Below are 23,616 nucleotides of genomic sequence, written 5' to 3' on the forward strand. Positions count from 1 at the left end.
TTGTTCCCACGCGCGTACTGCGAAAATTGTGTCCGTAGTCGTTTTAGAAAAAAAGCATGCGGCGAGAAAAATCGTCGAAAAATCGCTCTCGATTTCCACATACACACACATGGGGAAAAATTTGAAAACTGATCGGCGCACTCCTCGCTCAGAGGAGCCTCCACCCCAAACCGTACGTCCCACACAAATAAAACCCACACCATCTGAAAGCCAACAAAAATCCCACTAGCTCTCATTGCAATGCATTGCAATGGGAGCTAGTGCATCGGCACAGATAATTATCATCATTAACAGCATTAAACAGCTCAGGTTTTAAACCCTCAGGAAGTAATGAGGGCCCCAGAGCATTAGTATTCCACCAGAGTTTGGTCCCTATAACTTAATAACCCCCTCCACACACACACAGGGGCCGGGCTGTGTGTTTGCCCTGACACCAGTAGTCCTCATTCAGGTGGAGTTTGTTTCGTCTACCAGTGGAGGAGACAAAAAGATGGAGGAGACAAAAAGATGGAGGCCTGGTGCGTCTTAAAGGGGAACTCCGGCGCAAAATGAACCAGGGGTTAATAACACATGTGTACCGAGTTCGACCGTTCTCTGGTATTTGTTTTCATGCATTTGTTTTGTTAGTCAAATGTGACCAGTTTTCTTGCAAACCGCTATTTAGCGTATAACGCTAGCCTTCGGGGCACACCGACACATAAAAAGAAATCGCTATTTCTATACCACTAACAAGGCTCACAATATCACCACACTTACACGGTAGCATAACTAGGGTCTCTACATGTAAACCGAAGCATTGAGAACTTTGCAAGTATACAGGCAGTTTATTAAAAAAGGAACACAGTACCGTTCGCGTCTTGCTCGCATATCTAGGCGGGCGCCATCTTGGGGAAACTGAACTCTCTTCGTTCAGTGCTTCTCTATGCTCTCAGTGCTTTCTTCCTGCAACAGACAGTTCAGTTTCCCCAAGATTCCCCAAGGAGGCCCAGGTTCATTTTGCGCCGGAGTTCCCCTTTAATTCACATGAATGAAATCAACAGGATGTGATGTCAGAGGTCAGAGGTCAGATGAAACAGGTTTATATGATCAGTTTAGAACCCGTACAGTACAGAGACCTGAGTCCTTCTTCTTCCTCTTCTTCTTCTTCCTCCTCTCTCCTCTTCTTCCTCCCCCTCCTCCCTTGTTCCTCCACCTCTACTTCCTTCTTCTCCACCTCCTCCTCCTCTTCTTCCTCTTATTCCTCCTCCTTATTTTCTTCCTCTTGCCCCGTTCTTCCTCTCCCCCTTCCTTCCTCCTCCCTTCTTCATCTCCCTCTACTTCCTCCTTCTCCTCGTCGTCTTCCTCCTCCTCTTCTTCTTCTTTTTTTCTTTCTTCTTCCTCATCTCCCTGAATGAAGTCAGAACTCGTGTGGGCAGCATCTGGAACGTGGAGACATCTCTATCATCTTCTTCTACTCTAATAGTCAATAACAGCTGGTGAGTTAAAACTTATAATAATAATACATTTCATTTATAAGCGCCTTTCAAGACACACAAGGACACAAAACAAGACAGAGCAGAAAAAAAATTAATAAAAAATGGAACAGTGTAGTCACGGGGAGTAAGCTTTCTGGAACAGGTGGGTTTTGAGTCTGGATTTGAAGATAGGGAAAGAGTCAATGTTTCGGATGTCTGGTGGGAGTGAGTTCCAGAGTTGGGGAGCAGAGCAGCTGAAGGCTTCTTCTTCTTCTTCTCTTGTTGTATTTCCAGCAGATTTTAATTCAGACATTAAATGACGAATGTCTTCGGTCAAAAAACTGGAGTAAACTAATCAGAAGTCAAAGTGGAGCAGATTGAGTCTTCATCTTCTAAAGCTGATCTGCTCATTAGCATCCATGCTAACACACACACGCTAACACTCACACATTGGTCTTTGTAATCATCACACGCTACACAGCAGGAGGCCTGGGAGCCTGAGGTTTGATTAAAAAGCTCTTTTGTGGTTTTGAGATGCTAATCTTTCTATTATCAGCCGGATAAAAGGGAGTTTAGCTGCTTAAAGATAAACAAATGACTTCTGGCTCACACACACCATACATGGCTAATGAGCGCTTTGTGTCAGAGCGTCTTTTTTTTTTTTCTTTTTTTGACAGAAAGGTCTAAATCGGTCTGAGCTCCTCAGACACAAACACTGGAGGAAGAAATCCCATCATGTCGGCGACAGGAAGCATTCACGCCGTCGCTCCTCATGTCGGCTTAAACACCGAGGCCAACTGTGATGTCAGCGTGGCGGCTGAGAAGGCTGCAGGACGTGGTCGGAGGTTTGAGCCAGTTAGCCTCTGTTAGCTCGACCAAACAGCACAGGGGCTCAGTTAGCAGTTAGACGCTAAAGACACAAAATATTTCTGTGGTGGAGACCAAAACCAGAGCTGAAAGAGAAACTTGGGGTCATATAAGGTCATATAAGCCCCGCCCCCTCCATGTTAGTGTTGTGCTCCATGTTAATACGCGTCACACACACTTCAGGTCGTTAATATAAAGCTGATGTTTGTTCAGGAGTCCTGGAGTCCAGGAGGAGAGTTTAGTTATTTGACACTACAGAAACAGGAAGTGAAATCATGATGATTGACAGTTGCCAATGACAACGGCTCTGTGAAGCAAGCCCATAGGAACATGAGAGTAGCACAAACAGTGAATAAATAAATAATTTCAGTGTATAATCCAACATCTCTTAGTAACTGGTGGAGGTGGAGCAGAACGTAGTATTAACCAATCACCAGTGAGGCTAGAGGACGTGTGGGCGGGGCATCGATAACTCACAAGAGTTTCCCATATCCTTGGGAAAATAGCGTCAGTTTGACCAGTAAGACAAATAGGTCATAAGCTCCACCCCCTCCATGTGAGTGGGCGGGACTTGTGCCAAACTAAAATACATGTTAATTTTTTTTTTTAAAAGATGGTTTCTGTCATTTTAGGGAGTTAAAATAATGTTGAAAAATGTTCAAGCGTCAATTTTTTTCAAGTTTTAGTTATTTGACGCTATAGAAACAGGATGTGACATGATGGTGACCACCAGTTACCATGACAACCACTCCATATAGCAGTCTCATGGGATCGTGAGAGTTGGAAAAAATAAATCAAATAAACTAGTCCAGAGTATAATCCATCATGTCCTTGTACCAGGTGGAGGTAGAGCAGAGCGTAGTATTAATTAAACTAAAACATGAGTGAGTCTGGAGGAAGTGTGGGCGGGGCATCAATATCACGGCTCCACGTGGCTCCGCCCTCGGACCACACTGATCAGACTCTGGCAACAAACTCACAAGATGGCGCCGCCCGTATTCCCGGGAAAATAGAGTCAGTTTGACCAATGAGAGGAAGAGGAGACGTATTGTCCATATTTATATACAGTCTATGCTTGAAACACTGAACACGCCTCAGAATTTAATCCACATAAAGACTGTGATTCTAATAAGAACTGAGTCCGTCTACACCAGGATAGTCTGCACCTCCAGTCAGACAGAAACCTTAACATCTGAAATCTAATAAATATAGTTTGGTTAAAATAAATCAGCTGCTGCTCCGTCACCACGGAGAAAAACCTCCATATTCAAAGAGCGACGTTCAAACCAGATCCAGAGTTACATTCACTCATTCAACTCAAACTCTGCTTCCAGTCCACAGCAGACATGAGTCCACACACACACACTAAACGCACACACACTAAACACACTCAGTGTGTACTCAGATGTGTGTGTTCAGTTGGAGACCAGCAGGACCTGAGTGTGAATACGCCTCCTTACTTGTTTCCATAATCCAGCATGAATAAACATGAGATGATTTATGAATAAACATGGAGGACACACACACACACACACACACACACACGCGCACGTATTTCTATCTTTGTGAGGACCTTCCCTTGACTTCATGCATTCCCTAACCATCACAGCTAAGGCTCTGTTCAGACTTTACATCCTGATCTGATCACAAGTGTCCAGGTTAAAGTCCTGTTCATTAGTAATGAGAAGATTCTGGCTTTAGAGCTGAGAACTAAACTAAACCAGAAACTAATCTGAACTAGAATCAACTCAGGAAATGAACATTCATCCCTTCCTTCCCTTCTCTTTCCGTCCCTCCTTTCCTGCTTCCTTTTTTCTATTCTTCCTCCTTTCCTTCATTCCTTCTATTCTCCCTTTGTTCCTTCCTTCCTTGTCTCTTTCCTTCTCTCCTTCCATCCTTCTTTATTTCCTTCCCTCCTCCTTTCCCTCTCTTTCCATCCTTCTTTCCATCCTTTCCTCCTTCTATTCTTCCTTCTTTCCTTCCCTCTTTCCTTCCTTCTTCTCTCCTTCTCTTTCCTCCCTTCCTTCCTTCCTTCCTTCTCCTTTTTTCCTCCCCTCCTTCCTTCCTTGTATTCTTCCTTTCTTCTCTCAAAGTGCTGGTTGTGGATGTGGAGACTCATTTTATTAATACCATGTGTGAACCCAGGTGAGATCAGGTGTTGATGTTAAAGGTCTGAACTAGTTTTAACCCTGGTGAAGTTGTGCCCAACATGGCCCCAACACAACATTAGTATTCTTTCAGAGTTTGGTCCTCACAACTTCATAAAAAAACAAAGAGGCTGAGAGCTGGTAGATGTCTTCATGAATATTCATGGTCGTAGCATCGTCCTGTCGTTGGTTCTCACACTCACTCGTTTTCCTCTCGTTCAGACCGACACTCATCCTGCTCAACCTCTCTCTCCTTTCTCATCAACTCCTCCATTGCTCCTCCTTTCTACGTCTGAACAATATCATCATCACATCACATCACATCACATCACATCACATCACAATCCTCACTGACGACAGTTTAAAGTGTCAGAATGAGAAACACCGATCAGTCACATCATAAAGGTCCTGATGTAAAACTCCTGCTTTGTTTGGTTCTGCTGTATTTCTATTATTGTCGTGTCTCTGTGGGTCGAACAAAACAGAGAATATAAAGACAAAAAGCTGGAGTTCCCTGAAGCTCAGTAACCACACCCTTTAGAGATATATAGTTATCACAGAGGAGGAAAAAGACAAAGACAGGAAGTACAACCAGAAAATGATTTCACTATGAAACCAGATCAAACCAAACAGAAACCGTTCCAAACTCAACACCATGACAGAAACGTTCCAAGATGAATTGTTCCACTGGTTCACGTCAACAAGTAGTTTTTCAGACTTCAGTGTGAAACAATTGGACGCTTCAGACGTCACAGAGTTTAAACGACGTATTAATCCTTCAAACCGACCAACCCCATGATTTTTTCTCTAAAAAATCAGACTTTAAATCCATAAAAAACAACTGTCCAAGTAGATTTGAAGACTTTGTTGTTGCTAATTTGAATATTTTAGTAAAAAAAAACAACAACTGTAAAATATGAGTCAAAACAGTCAAAGTAAAATGCAGCAGTACCCACAATCCTCTGCTCCACTCTACCATGCTGGGTGTCATTAGAAACTAGAGAAGCTGCTCTTTCCATTGATACCAAGCATCACATAGCTGGAGCTAACCAGCTAGCATCAGCTAACAGAGAAAACACACAAACTTTAAATGTCTCAGTCATTATGTCACAATTTCTTCTTCTGTCTCAATATTTCATCAAATCCTAAAACAACTGACAACACATGTAACTAATATAGTTTTTATTATCTTCTCTGGTCCTTTAGAGTCTATCCACATGATTCTACATCAACTATGCGCCACATGTCTTAATTTCAAACATGGTATTTTGTCTCCACCTGGGGGACAAACTGTGGTACTACAGATAATAAATACAATCCAGTCATCTTGTAGTAAAAGTTAGCTTAGCATTGATATGTAGCATGCCTTGGTGACTGGTTTCCCTGGGGAGTTACATGCGTGAACAACATGGAGGAAATCTCAATCTTCTTCTGGATTGTATAATGATCACAATGGTAGAATGTGATGATGTCCAGGCTAAATAAAATGTCCAAAGGTTGAATCGTGTGTACATTGTCTCCTGTAGTGAAATCAGTAGGATTTTGTAGCCAGATTCCCTTTCAAGAGGTAAAAACCCAATGTGGAACACTTTGAGTCCTTTGGTTCTCCAAATGTCCAAATGGAGAGTGGGCCTGGTTCTATTGTTACTAGAACCTTTGTGGTATTTCTCTAAACTCTTGGTCCAGTTCTAGTCAAGGGGTTGCTAAATGAGTTCAGAATGATATCAATGATATCATATCATTGCTATCAGGGTGTTTTCTACTATCTGATCTAGAAGACATTTTAGTTTATCACTAATTAATCAGACACAATGTTACTGACTCCAACATCACATGGACTCCTAGAGTCCCAGCAGACAGACAGGTAGATAGTTCAGGTAGATCAGGTGTATGTGACTCACCTTATTTGATGCTGAAGCTCTTTTATCTCCCTCAGAAACTCTCAGGACATGTCTTCAGTTTGACTTCCTGTAGTTCACCTGCTGACCATCAACCAATCAGAGGTGATCAGCTCCACCTGTTCTCTGCCACCAACACAAGAGAGTTTCATCTTTTTATCTCAGTGTTTTGACTTTAGTTTAGTTTTTCACTCACGTTTTTGACTTTTTGTTGATTTTATTTTTTATTTTCATGTCAAACTTTTGACTTTATCAGATGTTTCAGTATTAGATGCCCCCCAGTGGCCGCATTCTCACAGCACAGCTTTAAAGGAACAGTATGTAGGATTGTGGCCAAAACTGGCCAAAACTGGTACTGCAATCACTTTCAAAATACTGTAGAACGGTGTATCCCCTCAGCCTCCCCCCTGACTCGAGGTTGCCAGCTAAGCTGCAGGATCCAGCAGGAACGTAGGCTGCTACAAAGGAGCTTCCAATGGCAAGTGACGAGTCCTACACAGTAAGTTTTTTTTTCTGTTAATAAAGTTTATGCTTCATGAGAGATGTTTTGCGAAGTAATTATGTATCGCAAAAATTTACTAATTGCGATTAGCCAAATATTTCGGAAAGATGTACTGTAATACCACATTTCAGTCGGAACATAGATTGTTTTCATACCCTGCTAGTGGTGCGATAGCGCTTTTTATGAACGCATTTAGCACGGGCGACCATGGAAAATCCACTGTCTATATGTACGGAAGCACGGGGCTTTTAGCCTCTACCAACAAACATGGTAGAGTATAGCATCCAAAAGTTGAGGGTCAATTCCATGCCATTACGGACTTTGTCACGACGTATTTCTGATTCATAACGAGGTCTTTTAGGTTTAGTAACGTTATACATGTTTTATCCGACACGTTTGTAGCTGGTAACTAGAGCAGAGCTGGCAACCCGGAAGACGAAACTCTACTGACTTCGTGATTAGTAGATAGCTTGAGGGTGGCGCCTCAGGCCAAAACACAACATGACAACAATAACATCAGTTGAGGGCTGCAACTTTCACTTTTAAATGACAATATCCTGGCCGGACCACTGTTGTCAGTGATATAAGTATTTGAAATGAACATGATTTCTTCATGTCTAGTGACATATCAGGGCCATTTTATGATTAATTGAAATACATTTCTTACATACGGTTCCTTTAAATTTAAAGTCAGTTTTGTTCTGTTGATGAAGAGAAAGACTTGCAGAGGACACCATGAATAATGTCAAGAGAAACATCTGTATGTGCATATCCAATCACCTCTGATTAAAGACACTAAAGTTTAAAAGAAATATCCAAAAATTTACATTTTATTGCATCCCCTTATCTTATAAAGAAAGTCAAATGTCAAAGAAGAGTTTTTAAAATAAATCCTGCACTTTTCTAATGATACAACATGAAACAGCTGCATCAGTCAGTTTGGACCTGGGGGGGTCCTGGCTAATGTTTGACATCCATCAGTCAGTGTTTATAACAAACAACTTATCATTTCATGGAAATTAGATTTATTGTCCATAAATACAGAATAAAAGAAGTTTAAATGTGTGAACACACAACCATGTGATCCTTTTACACATTGTGTTTCATAACCAGGTCAGACTGACCAGGGATGACAACAGGTGTGAACACTGACATGTACACAGTAAATTTTGCAGTGTTAAATCAACACTTGAAGAGTTAAATTGTGTCAGGGTGTATTTGCTCCTTATCAGAATAGTGTTGAAGTTTCAGAGTCAAATTAACTCAAAATTGAGTAAAAAATGAACACTGGCTAACACTGTACAGTGTTAATGAAACTTAACACCACAGGTTAAATAACTCTGAGAGTAAATATGATTCTCAGCAGTGTTGATAAGTTACTCTACTGTAGTGACAATTTAACTCTGATTCTAATGCTTTTTTACACTGCATTGAGTTATTACTGGAGGCTCATAAATATGTAGTGCTATTTTTACACTTTTGCAGTGTTAAATTGCCTCAATCCATAATAATTAAATACTTTGAAAATGGACCATTGAATAATAACAAGTTAGCACAAAAATGCATTTAACTTTTCACTATTTTTTGTACAAAAGCACCTTTTGAAGATGCATTTAACATTTGTCGTACAAAAGCACTTAAGAAAGCTCACCTTCTGCTTCCTTACACTCATCTTCACTCAGGACAGTCTCTGGAACAAACTGGGGCTCTTGTCTGGCAGCTGGTCCTCCAAGCCCATCTTCATGAGATGCTCCTTCAGATGATTCTACACAATACAGAAAAATACCATATTTTGAAAACCATATAAACATACAGGCAAAAACAACAACAACAACAACAAAAAACAATGTTTCAGATCTTCTTCTAGTATTATTATAGCGTTACCTCCATATGATCATCGTCTGTCTCTAGCAGTGGATCTCTGAATAGTTTTAATCCTCTAGGCCAAGTACCCAGTGCCACTCTCACCATCATAATAATGCTCCTAACAAAAACAGACACTCCATTCATGATTAGTTATGTTAATGCCTTGGCCGCAAAGTCATTTCAATCACTGTGAGACTAATATCAAGGTTAGACTAGTTATTACCGCCAACGTTAGCTAGTTTAGCCAACTCTCCACACCAACAGAGGCAAATGCTGATATAATATGATTTATTAACTTAGCTGATGGATTTGTTTGGTCACCAGTTTAAAAATTTCAGCAGGATTTATGTTTCAATAAAACAAAAATTTCTCTCCACATCATATTGCTAAGTTAATTACCTTTTGTGGATATGGTCAAGTTGGACACGCGCATTTTAAGCTAGGAATTCACTCGGTCATGTTAGCCGTCTTGAATTTGGTGTTAAGATACAAAACCCACTCAAATACAGGGCCAACAACACAATGTTATTCTAAAACAACTTCTGTTGAAATTACAAAGTAAAATTGGATTAATATATTAAAATAAAAAACTGGCTTCCAGAAAAATCTTCAACAGTTGGAAGGAAGTGGAGGTGGGCGGGGCTTTCCAGAGTCAAATTGACACGATGTCTTTTAAGTGCGGGAATTTTGACCAACACTAGGAGGCACTCTACTCAATCTGTTGTTGTAATAACTCTGACAGACTCACTGAACTTTGCCACTGCATAAAACGTTTGTGTTGACTCCTCCTCCAAACACCTGGCAGGTAGTTTCCTGGTTTCAGTTTAGTTTCTCCTTCACCAGAATCGTGTCGCAGATATTTTTCTCTCCGTGTCAAACTCCATCTGAAGGTAATGAAGCAGTTTTGAATGTTTTCTTGGTTAACATCAGATGTCAGCAGCTCAGCTCCAACAGAAGCAGCAGAAATCTGCAGCTCCATAAATTCACATTAATCTGAGTCAGAGCTGAAAGTCCAGAGTCTGGAGGAGGACTAGTATTAAACTGATCCGCCATTTCTAGTCTCTGCGTGATCAGCGCCAGACCTGCTTCCTAAATATGATTTCAACTTATTTGATTATTTCCATCCATGATACAGTCTTTGATTTGAAATCTGTCTCTAGAAGTTTGATCTGCTTTTCTAACGGGAAGCGCTGAAAGTAACGAAGTACTTTTACTCAGTATCAGGTCATGTATTTTCTACCTTGACCTTTATACTGTGGTCATGTGAGCCGCCGTCGTCAATTCAGCCGCGGCCTGATTCTTCTTGTGCGTCAACTTGTTTATTTGGTGGATTCTGGTTCAGATTTAATAATCTGGTTTCCTTCATAGATTACCACGATTCCTAACTTGATTCTTGTTCACAACATCCCTCTCTGTTACTGTCCAACATTTCAAGTCATTTTACTTTATAATGTGGAAGAAAGGCATCCTGACAGTTCAATTCTTCATCTTCAAACAGTCATAAAACCCTTTCCTTCATAGGTTTGCTCAGATATTTTCTTGATTCTTGTTCATAGTGACCCTGACTACTACTGTACAATAGTTCAAGTCATTTTATTTTATAATTTGGAAGAAAATCAATGACAAAGTCATCCAAACTATCTGAAAGCATTCTGACACATTCTGTCATAAAACAACCTTTAATAACTCCACAAAAATACTGACTTGATTCTTAACAGTGATCCTTACTGTCCTCAATTCACTTCACTTTACAGTTTGGAAGAAAAAGTTCAATTCACACCAACATGTTTCATTTTCTTTTTTCAAATCTTTGTTGCATTTCAAGGTATTCTGACAAAAAAAATGATAATAAGAACAATAAAAAGATAGTCTCTACAAATAATAATGGAAATATTAGAAATGTAGTTTTATCAAATGTAACCTTTAAATATCACAGTGACACAATAACTGCTGAGAATATACTAATAAATAAGAAATAAAAAGCAGTAACATTCAAGCAGATGTAAAACAGCACAATCATATTAAAGTTGAGTTTTAGACAATTAAAAATGATAATAAAAACAAAAACACAAAAAGCATATATTTTGACATGCAGTGCAACAAAGTAAGAGAAAGGAGGAAATATTGAAGTTGATCAACTAATATCATCAGACAGGCTCTAGCACAGTTTTGTTGCCCATTAATCATTAATATCTTTAATATTATATTTTACATTGTTGATCCTTGAAGTGGTACAGTTACTTTATTTTTTAGGAATAGTAGAAAATGGTCATGTTCATGTTTAGATAATATTCCTTTGATAGTTTTTATTTGATTCTCTTCTTTTTAGCAGACAGGATGAATTTATTGAATGAAGTGACAGTTAAAGACCCCCTGGGATATTCAGGGGAACATTTAGTCTTTGGGAGTTTTTGGTTGTTTACACCCTTGACGTTCTCTGGATGAGCTTCATGAGGTCGTCACCTGAAATGGTTTTCCAACAGTCTTGAAGGACTTCCTAGAGATGCTGAGCACTTGCTGTCTCTTTTGCCTTCAATCTGTGGTCCATCTCATCCCAAACCATCTCCATTGGGTTTAGGTCAGGTGACTGTGGAGGCCAGGTCATCTGGTGCAGCTCCATCACTCTCCTTCTTGGTCAAATAGCCCTTACACAGCCTGGAGGTGTGTTTGGGGTCATTGTCCTGTTGAAAGATAAATGATGGTCCAACTAAACACAAACCGGATGGGATAGCATGTTGCTGCAGGATGCTGTGGTAGCCATGCTGGTTCAGTGTGCCTTCAGTTTTGAATAAATCCCCAACAGTGTCACCAGCAAAGCCCCCCCACACCATTACATCTCCTCCTCCATGCTTCACGGTTGGAACCATTCATGTAGAGACCATCTGTTCACCTTTTCTGCGTCGCACAAAGACACGGTGGTCGGAACCAAAGATCTCAAATCTGGACTCATCAGACCAAAGCACAGATTTCCACTGGTCTAATGTCCATTCCTTGTGTTTCTTGGCCCAAACAAATCTCTTCTGCTTGTTGTTTTTCCTTAGTGGTGGTTTTCTAGCAGCTGTTTGACCATAAAGGCCTGATTGGTGCAGTCTCCTCTGAACAGTTGATGTAGAGATGTGTCTGCTACTAGAACTCTGTGTGCCATTGATCTGGGCTCTAATCTGAGGAGATGTTAACTTGTGATTTCTGAGGCTGGTGACTGGATGAACTTATCCTCAGCAGCAGAGGTGACTCTTGGTCTCCCTTTCCTGGGGCGGTCCTCATGTCAGCCAGTTTCATCGTAGCGCTTGATGGTTTTTGCAGCTGCACATGGGGACACATTCAAGGTTTTTGTAATTTTCCGGACTGACTGACTTTCAGTTCTTAAAGTAATGATGAACAGTTGTTTCTCTTTACTCAGCTGATTGGTTCTTGTCATAATATGAATTCTAACAGTTGTCAAATAGGGCTGTCAGCTGTGTACCAACCTGACTGATGGTCCCAACCCCATTAAGAAGGCAAGAAATGCCACAAATGAACACTGACAAGCCACACCTGTGAAGTGAAAACCATTTCAGGTGACTAGATCATGAAGCTCATTGAGAGAAGTCCAAGGGTTACATTAGATTAGATTAGATTCAACTTTATTGTCATTACACATTTACAGGTACAGAGCAATGAAATGCAGTTTAGCATCTAAGCAGAAGTGCAATAGGCAGTAAGTGCACATGGCATAAATAGTGTGGTGTATAGTAGTATGGTACAGGTTGTTTTTACAGCATATGGACAATATTTACACAGCTCTGGGGAAAAAGCTATTCCTCAGTCTGCTGGTCCTTGTCCAGAAGCTTCTGAAGTGCCTGCCTGAGGGCTGGAGGGAAAATAGTCCATGTGCCGGGTGGGAGGAGTCCTTGAGAATGCTGCAAGCTCGACGCAGACAGGGGTGAAGAGGGAGTAGAGAAAGGGGCTAAGCACACAGCCTTGTTTGCAGCGCTGTCAACAAAGCAAAGGGTGGCTACTTTGAGGACTCTACAATATGAATCATATTTAGAGTTAGTTCACACTTTTTTGTTTACTACATAATTCCATATGTGTTCATTCATAGTTTTAATGTCTTCAGTGAGAATCTGCAATGTAAATAATCATGAAAATAAAGAAAAAACATTAAATGAGAGGGTGTGTCCAAACTGTGCACAAACACACTTACACACCCATAAAGTAAAATTAATTTGTACAGTCTATAAATTTGAATGGTAGATTTCTCTGAATTAAGATGGCCACACCTCTACTTCTTGAAGTACCATTTTTTCTAGCGCTTTCAGTTTTCCATTGACCGGGTCTGTGTTATCCTCTAGCGCTGAAATCCTCTGTTCAACCTCGGTTATGTGCTTTTCGTGGCTGTTGAGCTCCTCTCGGTGTGTTTTTAACAGCTCAGACAGTGGGCCTAGTTTTTCGTCGATGACTCTGGAAATGTTGGCTGTAATTTCACCCCATGTTTAACAAAGTGCCAGTAAGCTAGCATCTGCTACATTGTCGGCTATGGTGCTAGCTCCCGAGTGGGAACCTCCTGCGTGCTGTGTGCTATTTTTCTTCCAAATTATACAGCAAAATAACATTAATAAAGAGGGATGTTGTGAACAAGATTCAAGTCAGGAATTGTGGTAATCTATGAGGAAACCAGATCCTCCAAATAAATTTATTTATTTATTTTTGTCTTTTTGCATTTTGGCCTGTCCCGGCACCTGTACCGTAAATAAACAAGTAGACGTGTAGGAAAAATCTAACCCCAACTGACTTGACTCATTTTCTACGAACGAAGGTTCACATGAACTCAGTCCTTCAATGACCTCCAATCTTATTCAAAAGACGTCTTAATATGATCATTGAGACACCACTGCTAGAGAAACCATCAACTTCATATGGATATGCAATAAAACAGGACGTTGTATCATTAGTAGTAGTACAGCAGCATATTAGAAGTACAGCAGCTGATGAATAAGAGCCAATCAGTGGAGGATCAGCTGATCTGTTTACAACATGAATGATTAGTGTTTCAGCAGCATGGACCAGGGAGAGGACAGACTGGAGGGACCTGGACCTGGACCTGAGTCTGTACCTGAACCTGGACCAGAAACTGAACCAGAACCTGAACCTGGACCTGGACCAGAAACTGAACCAGAACCTGAACCTGAAGAACGCTGTGTGTCCTTTAATAGGGACCGGTCCAAAGTAATTATTACTGAACGTAAACAGAGTCAAAGGTAAGTTGTTAATATTTCATCAGAATTAAAGGATTTTAATCAAAGAGAATTTTCCTGAATAATTGATCTAATTTAATCAGTGATGTTTTTCTATCAGGACCCACCAGAGACCAGAGTCTGATCACCATGAACCCAGCTGTGTGTCCTTGAAGAGCGACCGGTCCAAGGGATTTATTTTTGAGTTTAAAGGAGGACGTGGTTCTGGTCCAGAGAGGTAAAGTGTCAGTAAATCTGTCTGACTTGAGGATATGATGGTGCTAGTTTCATCTCTCTTCCTCTTTGGGTTAAAGCTGGTTCATCACTCTTGCATCACGAAGTTTCAGGGGTCGCGTTAACCGAACTGCATATTGTGCTTAAGTGAGTGAGTGTCTGAGTGTCTTAGTTTGCTCGTGGTCACGTCGGGTAGTAAGTTTTGATTCTCTGCCGAGTGAGATGTAAGTTGTTTGAATGGTGCAGTTTATTGATTATGTATCAATCAAACGTGGTAGGACTCAACTGAGCCGGTTAAATAGGTTCTAGATTCATGATTCTAGAGTCGCCTTTAATGGCCGGCCAAAGATTCGGCTCATATAACCGCGGTTATTGTCATTGACTGTATTGAAAATTAATGAAAGTTAAATGCTATTGAATGTAATTATTATCATTTAAAAAATAAAATATAAAGTGACGGGTAAAAATGGATAATGATGGGATTTTTATGACCCTGTCAGTCAAAATGACGGACAATGAAAAAGTCTAGCGCAACCTCTGCTAAGTTTATACAACACATTTGTTTCATCCTTTTACTTCTGACGTCTCTGCTTTGAATTTATTCTCATCAGCTTTTATCCAACATGCACATTTACCTGTGGTGGTTTTGTTTCAGAATCCAGCAGCAGAGACCAGAATCCTCTGGACCTGGATCTGGACCTGGATCTGGAGCGTCCTTGAAGAGCGACCGGTCCAAGGGATTTATTTTTGAGTTTAAAGGAGGACGTGGTTCTGGTCCAGAGAGGTAAAGTGTCAGTAAATCTGTCTGACTTGAGGAGCTGAGGATAAATAAACGTTGACTTGCTCATGTCTGTTTCATCTCTGCTGCTTAGATGTTGTAGATGTTTCCTCAGAAGATAAACAGATGTTAATCTAAAACAACACAGACACACTGCAAGAAGAAGATAGACAACATATAGATATACAGTAGAACAATCACTAACTTTATATCCAATCCAATCCAATTTTATTTATATAGCACAATTTAAACAAACACAAGGTTTCCAAAGTGCTTCACAGTAAAATACAAATGAGATAAAAGAGATAACAGATAACACACAGTAAAATCCTTAAAATAAAATAAATGAAGTCAACTTCCTACTAGGTGTTAAAAGCCAAGGAGAAGAGGTGGGTCTTTAGGTGGGATTTAAAAAGAGACAGAGAGGAGGCCTGTCTGATGTGCTGAGGCAGATTGTTCCAAAGTTTTGGAGCTGCCACAGCGAAGGCACGATCCCCTCTGAGCTTCCGCTTTGTTTTAGGCTCTCTCAGGAGCAGCTGATCAGCTGACCTGAGAGACCGGGAAGGAGTGTAAAAGTGTAGAAGCTCAGAGAGGTACGGCGGGGCAAGACCATTGAGGGATTTAAAAGCAAATAAAAGAATTTTAAAGTGAACTCTAAAATGTATGGGCAGCCAGTGAAGTGAGGCTAAAATGGGGGTAATGTGCTCATGTTTTCTTGTGCCAGTTAAAAGACGAGCTGCAGCGTTCTGTACCATCTGGAGCCGAGAGATGGCCGACATACTGACCCCCACATATAGTGCGTTGCAGTAATCCAGCCAAGTGGTTACAAAAGCGTGGACTACAGTCTCAAAGTGCTGCCTAGAAAGAATAGGTTTTATTTTTTTTTATTTTGTCACATGGTTTGAGTAACTTGCTGAATTCTTGCTTCTTTTACAAAGATCTTCTAAAATGGCCGACACAGTAAGTGTCAGGCCTTAGAGGAGGAGACAGATAAGAGACTGATCTTTGAAGTGTCTTCAGTCTTTAATCAGCTGTTCAGTCTGTTTCCATGGAGACAAGTCTTCATTGTGTTTGACTGTGGACCAGAGAGAGAGAAGATGAGATGTGTCTGAGGAGAGGAGGAGCTAAACTAATGCTAAGCTAACCAGAGTTCATATAGACACAGTCTGCACATTAGTATGAAACATTGAGGAAGAGAGTCAGCAGCTCCACGTCTGAGGCCTCGGCCTGCAGGTCTTCTTCATGGTAGAGACTCAGATGAAACTCATCAGCTGTAACGCTGCAGAGGAAGTGGAGCTGGAGAATAAAAACTCCTGCTTCATCTACGTTCTAGTCTTCATGGACACTCGTGACCTTTGGTTTATTCCTGGAAGAGTGAACATTGTTATGTCCAGAAACTAAACTGAGACAAAGACGTCTGGACGAGAAGACGTTTCCTCCAAGTGTTCAGCTCTAAATGACTGGTGGGGAGTTTAGGTTTTTATCACCTGAAGGTCACATGACTAGTCTGTTAATGACCTGATACTCACCTGGACCTGGACCTGGACCTGGAGGAACCTGTTCTGATGAACCTGGTGGTTCTCTGATGATCCATGAATGTCCAGAGACTCCTCAGATGTTCAGAACATGTGGACATTGTTGTCCCTTGTCCTTCAGGTGTAGGTGGACAGCTGAGTCCTGACCTGAAGACCTTGTTTGAGTCGTAGAGAAGATAAACTCGGGATGAGTTGGGGGGAAGGACGTCCAGGCTATTTTGTGTAGACACTTTGTAAGTGTCCAAAGTTAAAATAGTGAAATATGTTTGAGGAGACAAAGAAACAGCTGATGGCTCTGAGGTGAAGAACATGTGCCTCGCTTGGATCATCATCTCTAACATGATCAGTCAGAGAGTCTGAGGTTTCTTAATGTTTCTGTCTGCTTTGTTTTCTGTGTGGCTGATAATGACCTGTCAGTCACTCACTGTGGACTGGTGGACGTTTTACAGTCTTCAGTCTCTGGCTCTGGGTTCCTTCTCCAGCTGATTCATCAGGGAGGCAAAGCTTTATGAAACAGCTGCAGACTGAGCTGTTGATGGTCAGTGGGATCAGCAGGACTAGTAAACCTTTACCACTACAGAGACTCATCTGATTCACTCTTCACATCCACATATCACTCCAGGGACATTTACCTTGTGTTTGTCTCTGTGTGGACAGACATGATGAGAGCTAATTGTTGATGATTGGTCCACAGAGTCCACCAGCAGAGCTCAGAGGTTCTCAGTGGTCAGTCTGCCCAGCAGCATCAGACACAGCTGGACTCCATCTTTCTGGTTTGTACATGTACAACAACTACTTTCCATCATCTCCATGCTGCACTTTGTAGACCAGTGGATTGTCAGTGTGTCCAGCATGGATCTGATGTTTGTTTCCATGATTTCAGTCTGCTTGTGTCATTCATATGGTATTCTGTTCCAGCTGCTGGAGGACAACATCATCACTTTTGTGAAGAACGAGCTGAAGAAGATCCAGAAGGTTCTGATTCCAGATTACCCAGAATGCCCAGAGAGTCAGAGGGAGGATGAAGAGGTGTTGGAGTGTGAGGATGAAGAGCAGAGGAGGAGCAGCAGAGATTTATTTCTGAAGATCACAGTGAACTTCCTGAAGAGAATGAAGCAGGAGGAGCTGGCTGACTGTCTGCAGAGCAGTAAGAGGATTTCTCTAAACATTGAAGCTGCTGGAGAAATGGGACATTTACTAATGTCTCCAGAGATGAACCAAGATATATTCACACACTCATTCTTTAGAGCAATGACAAGTTGGAATATTTACTGGAGAGTTTATTAATTCATCTTATTTTTTCCATTCAGGACATTTTGCTCCAGTTTGTGGACGTAAAGTTAAATCTACTCTGAAGGAGAAGTTCCAGTGTGTGTTTGAGGGGATTGACAAAGTAGGAAACTCAAGCCTTCTGAATGAGATCTACACAGAGCTCTACATCACAGAGGGAGGGACTACAGAGGTCAATGATGAACATGAGGTCAGACAGATTGAAACAGCATCCAGGAAACCACACAGACCAGAAACAACCATCAGACAAGAAGACCTCTTTAAAGCCTCACCTGGAAGACATGGACCAATCAGAAGAGTGATGACAAAGGGAGTGGCTGGCATTGGGAAAACAGTCTTAACACAGAAGTTCACTCTGGACTGGGCTGAAGACAAAGCCAACCAGGACATCCTCTTCATATTTCCATTGACTTTCAGAGAGCTGAATGTGTTGAAAGAGAGAAAGTTCAGTTTGGTGGAACTTGTTCATTACTTCTTTCCTGAAACCAAAGAAGCAGGAATCTGCAGCTTTGAAGAGTTCCAGGTTGTGTTCATCTTTGACGGTCTGGATGAGTGTCGACTTCCTCTGGACTTCCACAACACTGAGATCCTGACTGATGTTACAGAGTCCACCTCAGTGGATGTGCTGCTGACAAACCTCATCAGGGGGAAACTGTTTCCCTCTGCTCGTCTCTGGATAACCTCTCGACCTGCAGCAGCCAATCAGATCCCTCCTGAGTGTGTTGACATGATGACAGAGGTCAGAGGGTTCACTGACCCCCAGAAGGAGGAGTACTTCAGGAAGAGATTCAGAGATGAGGAGCAGGCCAACAGGATCATCTCCCACATCAAGACATCACGAAGCCTCCACATCATGTGTCACATCCCAGTCTTCTGCTGGATCACTGCTATAGTTCTGGAGGATGTGTTGGGAACCAGAAAGGGAGGAGAGTTGCCCAAGACCCTGACTGAGATGTACATCCACTTCCTGGTGGTTCAGACCAAACTGAAGAAGGTCAAGTATGATGGAGGAGCTGTGACAGATCCACACTGGAGTCCAGAGAGCAGGAAGATGATTGAGTCTCTGGGAAAACTGGCTTTTGATCAGCTGCTGAAAGGAAACCTGATCTTCTATGAATCAGACCTGACAGAGTGTGGCATCGATATTATATCAGCCTCAGTGTACTCAGGAGTGTTGACACAGATCTTTAAAGAGGAGAGAGGACTGTACCAGGACAAGGTGTTCTGCTTCGTCCATCTGAGCGTTCAGGAGTTTCTGGCTGCAGTCTACATGATCCACTGTTACACCAACAGGAAGACAGAGGTGCTGGAGGACTTCCTGGGAAGAAACTACAATAACTCATCTCTGGATGAATTTCTGAACAGAGTTATGATTAAATCACTGGAGAGTAAAAATGGTCACCTGGACCTGTTAGTTCGCTTCCTTCATGGCCTCTCTCTGAAGTCCAACCAGAGACTCTTAGGAGGTCTGCTGGGTCAGACAGAGAACAGTCCAGTAATCATCCAGAGAACCATCAACAACCTGAAGAAGATGAACACTGATGAAATCTCTCCTGACAGAAGCATCAACATCTTCCACTGTCTGATGGAGATGAACGACCTCTCAGTTCATCAGGAGATCCGAGAGTTCCTGAAGTCAGAGACCAGATCAAAGAAGGAACTCTCTGTGATCCACTGCTCAGCTCTGGCCTACATGCTGCAGATATCAGAGGAGGTTGTGGATGAGTTAGACCTTGATCAGTACAGAACATCAAAGGAGGGACGATGGAGACTGATCCCAGCTGTGAGGAACTGCAGAAAGGCTAAGTGAGTCCTGATGTGATCATTAACAGAATCAATCAGTGAAGATTAGTAGTTTAGTTCTTCAGACGTTCTCATTCTTCAGTGTTCCACTTGTTCACTGCAAACATCACAGTCAGTTGTATTTAGTCCCAAATGTTCTCCAGCTGTTTAAAGCTGTTCTTCTACTTATTGACTCTTTTCTTTCTATTTATCTGTCTTATTATTCTCTCCATCAGTAAGTTAGGTACAGTAAGTTAAAGCTTGTTAAGATCAACATGAGCCACCGTAAACTACTGATCATCCCACACAGAGACTGACCCATCAATGGAGCATTTTTCTGACTAAGTTCAACGTTTCATTTTAAGGAGAGAAGTCGAGTGACATGGTCTTGTTTTTACGTCTTTCTTTCTATTTGTTTCCTGTCTTGTTGCTGTGGAGAAGAGCTGAAGCAGGAAATGCTCAGAGGTCTGAATATATAAGAGCAGAACAGTAGAAGTCTGACTTGTTAAAGAGATGTGAAACACACAAAGGTCAGAGTTTATTTTGACAGATAAAACCCTGAGAACATCTTTGTGATGACTTGATTGTGAAAATAATTCAACTTGATAGGTTGTTCATTGTGTTTGTGCTAAACAACTAAGGTTGACCAGTCCTGTGTCCTCCACATGGAAATATTTCACCATGTTCATACTGAATGATGTCCAGGTCTGAGGTCGTCAAGCGATGGATTTCATTTGTGTTGAACTAAAGACTAAATGTTCCACTTGTGTACTGAAGCTGACGGCAGCAGGTCAACAGCAGCCGTCCAACTGGAACTGTTCACTGAGCTGAACTCAGTCAAAACATCCAGAGTCCATTAAACAGTGAAGACAGTCCAGATGTTTGTCTCATCCAGATGTCCTCATGATGGGATCAGATGCACTGACAGACTGTGGACAGTCTGGAAGCCTCAGTGTAACTCAGTGTTGTCTCCATTCATCTGCACATTCAACTAAACAAAGGTCTGAGAGAGATAATAAGAATGATTGTTTCCTGTCAAACACAGTCAGAGAAGATGAGCTGAACCACTGATGTGGAGACAAAATGTCCAACTATCCACTCATCAAACCAAAGAAATGTATTCTGCCATTATAACAGATTTTATTTATTTGTCTCATGACAGACTTGTTGACTGTGGGCTCTCAGAGCGTCACTATGAAGTTGTAGCCTCAGCTCTGAAGTCCAACCCCTCACATTTGAAACATCTGGACCTGAGCAGAAACTGCAACCTGGAGGATGCAGGAGTGAAGCATCTGTCTGCTGGACTGGAGAGTCCAAATTGTGAACTGGAGACTCTGAGGTCAGTTTTCATTTATTTTCTTCTCAGGCTTCAGAAGAAAGGAGATCCAGTTTAGGTGAGTTCTCTTGTCAGGACTACCAGATAGAAAAAGAGCTCAAAGAATTTAAATGAAGGAGCATCATGTTCCTGACAGGTATCTCCTCAATCATCGGTGGTGGGTCTGATCACAAACCATATCAAGTCCAGTGTTCACATGTACATTAACAGAGTTCTTGGTGACACTAATCATTCTTTCTGTCCATACTGTCCGTGGAGAAATCCCCTTATAGTCTGACCCCAATGAGACAAGATGGAGGACAACATCCACAGTGTTGTTGTGTGGATGAATGATTGTAAAGTTGATCTTCAACTCATCTTGTTCTTCAGCACATCCAGTCAGTATCCTTGTGTATCCACAGTGTTCCTGCTGAGCTGCAGTGGAGGGACAGGAACTCAAAGAGGAACTTTGATTAGTGTCAGTCAGACTGCTGAAGCTTCATATTAGTGTCAGCTGAACAGTGGATTTGTGTTAGGAAGAGACCACTTCACAGTCAGTGTGGACAGCAGGAATCTGAAGAACTCTGTAATGTCCATATGACATGCGACTGTTGTTGGAAGACAAACTTGAACATGTCAACTTCTCCTTTAACATTTGAATGACACAAAACTCCTGAGACACCAAAACCAGGAAGAAGAAGGTCCTGGAATCAAAGAACTAATCAACAGTTTATAGTCCAACATGTGTGAGGAGGAGATATTGATCCTGTAATGAGGTCAGCAGCATCTTATTGATCTGTGTTGACATGAATAGTTGTCTGAATGTTGTGCTGACGTTTGGATGATGTCTGTAGAAGGCTGACATGATGAAGATCCACAATAACACAAGGGCAAAGTCACTCTACTCATTTTACAGAACAGCTCATTGGTCAGGACACATTTCAGACCTCAACACATCTGATTGATCATCAATCATTTCATTTTTTATTCTTTATTCAGACTGATTAACTGCAGTTTGTCAGAGATCAGCTGTGATTCTCTGGTGTCAGCTCTGAAGTCCAACCCCTCCCATCTGAAACATCTGGACCTGACTAACAACAGTCTGAAGGATTCAGGAGTGAAGCAGCTGTGTGGTTTTCTGGAGAGTGCAGACTGTAGACTGGAGACTCTGAGGTCTGACTCCATGCTTCTAGTTTTTGATGATTTTCTTCTTTTCTCTGGTTTCTCTTATTTCAGACGAAAGTCTCTTTAGATTGAAGACTTCACCTTGTCCTCTGAAACTGTAATGGACACGTCTCAGTTTTTTTGATTTGGATTTGGTTTGACAACTTATCAGAGGAATGTAAAGATCAGTGAAGATCAGTCTGAACCTCCTACAGCTCTGAACAGAAGATGAAACTCTCAATGATTATAGGAACTTTGTCTTCTAACCTCACATCTTTTATTCTTTATTCAGATTGATTCACTGCAGTTTGTCAGAGATCAGCTGTGAATCTCTGGTCTCAGCTCTGAAGTCCAACCCCTCCCATCTGAAACATCTGGACCTGAGTTACAATGACCTGAAGGATGCAGATGTGAAGCATCTTCGTGATCTTGTGAAGAGTCCAGACTATAAACTGGAGACTCTGGTGTGAGTAGAGGGTTCCAGTCAGTCCATGCTGCTTTCATCAGTATTGTCCTAAACACAGTTAGTATCAAAGATCCAGTGTTTCCTGTAAACCTGCAGCTTCTCAGTGAAGCTGTGAGAGGAGAATGGAGACAGGCTTTAGGATTGGACAGAAAGACAGAGAAAGAGACAACAGTCAGCCAATCAGATGAGCCAGAAGCTTGTTGTGATCATGTGTTTGAGTTGATGTGAAGACGACTGTTGTTGTTGTGTTGATGTGTCCAGGAAATAAAGCTGGATTCCAGCTGACAGCCTTCCAAGATGTATAGAGACAGTGGTGGTCATTCATCAAATCTGATCAACAACTGATCACAGCTCTGAGATCAGTCTGACTGAAGCCTGCACATCACAGAACCAGCATTACATTTAGTAACCATTAGCAGAGTCATCACATGTGTCATTAGTTTGATCAGATCTCTTCAATGACAGCCTCCATGTTTATTAGTCAGCTGATCTTTGTTTAAATGGAGCAGCAGTAAATCCATCACTAAAGTGTTGGTGCAGTAATGAAGCGTTCAGGACTCTCAGCAGTTTATTAGTGAAATCTGCAGAAGAAACAGACTTGATGCTAAAAGTCTCTGCAGGTCTGTGTGTGTTCACTCCAACACGTTAACATGAAGCTGAAAGGAAGCTGGCTGAGCTCCACAGCTGCTCCACTGCTGCTCTGAACAGGACTGAAGTCCCTGCTGCTCTTTCTACGGATGTGATGATGAAGGGAGTCTCTGGAAACACTCCTTTACCTCTTCTCTTCTTTCTCCTCCTCTCTACAGGTGGGAGTGGTGGTAAACAGGATGGTGTGTGTTGTGAGAGGATGAGCTGTGTCCTGATGATCCAGAGGTTGAAGCAGACTCTGACTAGACCATATTACTGGGAGGTGGAGAGGAGAGCTTCATCCACATATTCTCCATTTAAGACCATCAACAGAGCTGCACTTCAACTCTTCACAGAGCTCCAACAAATCAAGTCCAGTCCCTCATGAATGATTCAGACACATGTCAACCTGCCAGCATCAACAGTCCTTCCTGTTGTTGTGTAGATGTTTGTTCCATGTCTTCTCGTCTCTGTA

General features: G+C 41.7%; 1 protein-coding gene across 1 annotated transcript; it reads left to right on the plus strand.

Moving 5' to 3' along the window:
- Window positions 1-16,204: 16,204 nt before the first annotated feature.
- On the plus strand, window positions 16,205-23,351 carry LOC311495002 (NLR family CARD domain-containing protein 3-like; the record flags this gene model as incomplete). The annotated part of the gene is made up of 7 exons (XM_084554284.1): window positions 16,205-16,336; window positions 17,855-18,862; window positions 19,022-19,593; window positions 20,732-20,908; window positions 21,884-22,057; window positions 22,341-22,514; window positions 23,321-23,351. The coding sequence occupies 7 exons, from the start codon at window positions 16,205-16,207 to the stop codon at window positions 23,334-23,336; spliced, it is 2,253 nt and encodes a 750-aa protein (XP_084410410.1). The 3' UTR covers window positions 23,337-23,351.
- Window positions 23,352-23,616: the final 265 nt, after the last annotated feature.

Source organism: Chelon labrosus (genome assembly GCF_963514085.1).
Source record: "Chelon labrosus genome assembly, chromosome: 10".
NCBI lineage: Eukaryota > Metazoa > Chordata > Actinopteri > Mugiliformes > Mugilidae > Chelon > Chelon labrosus.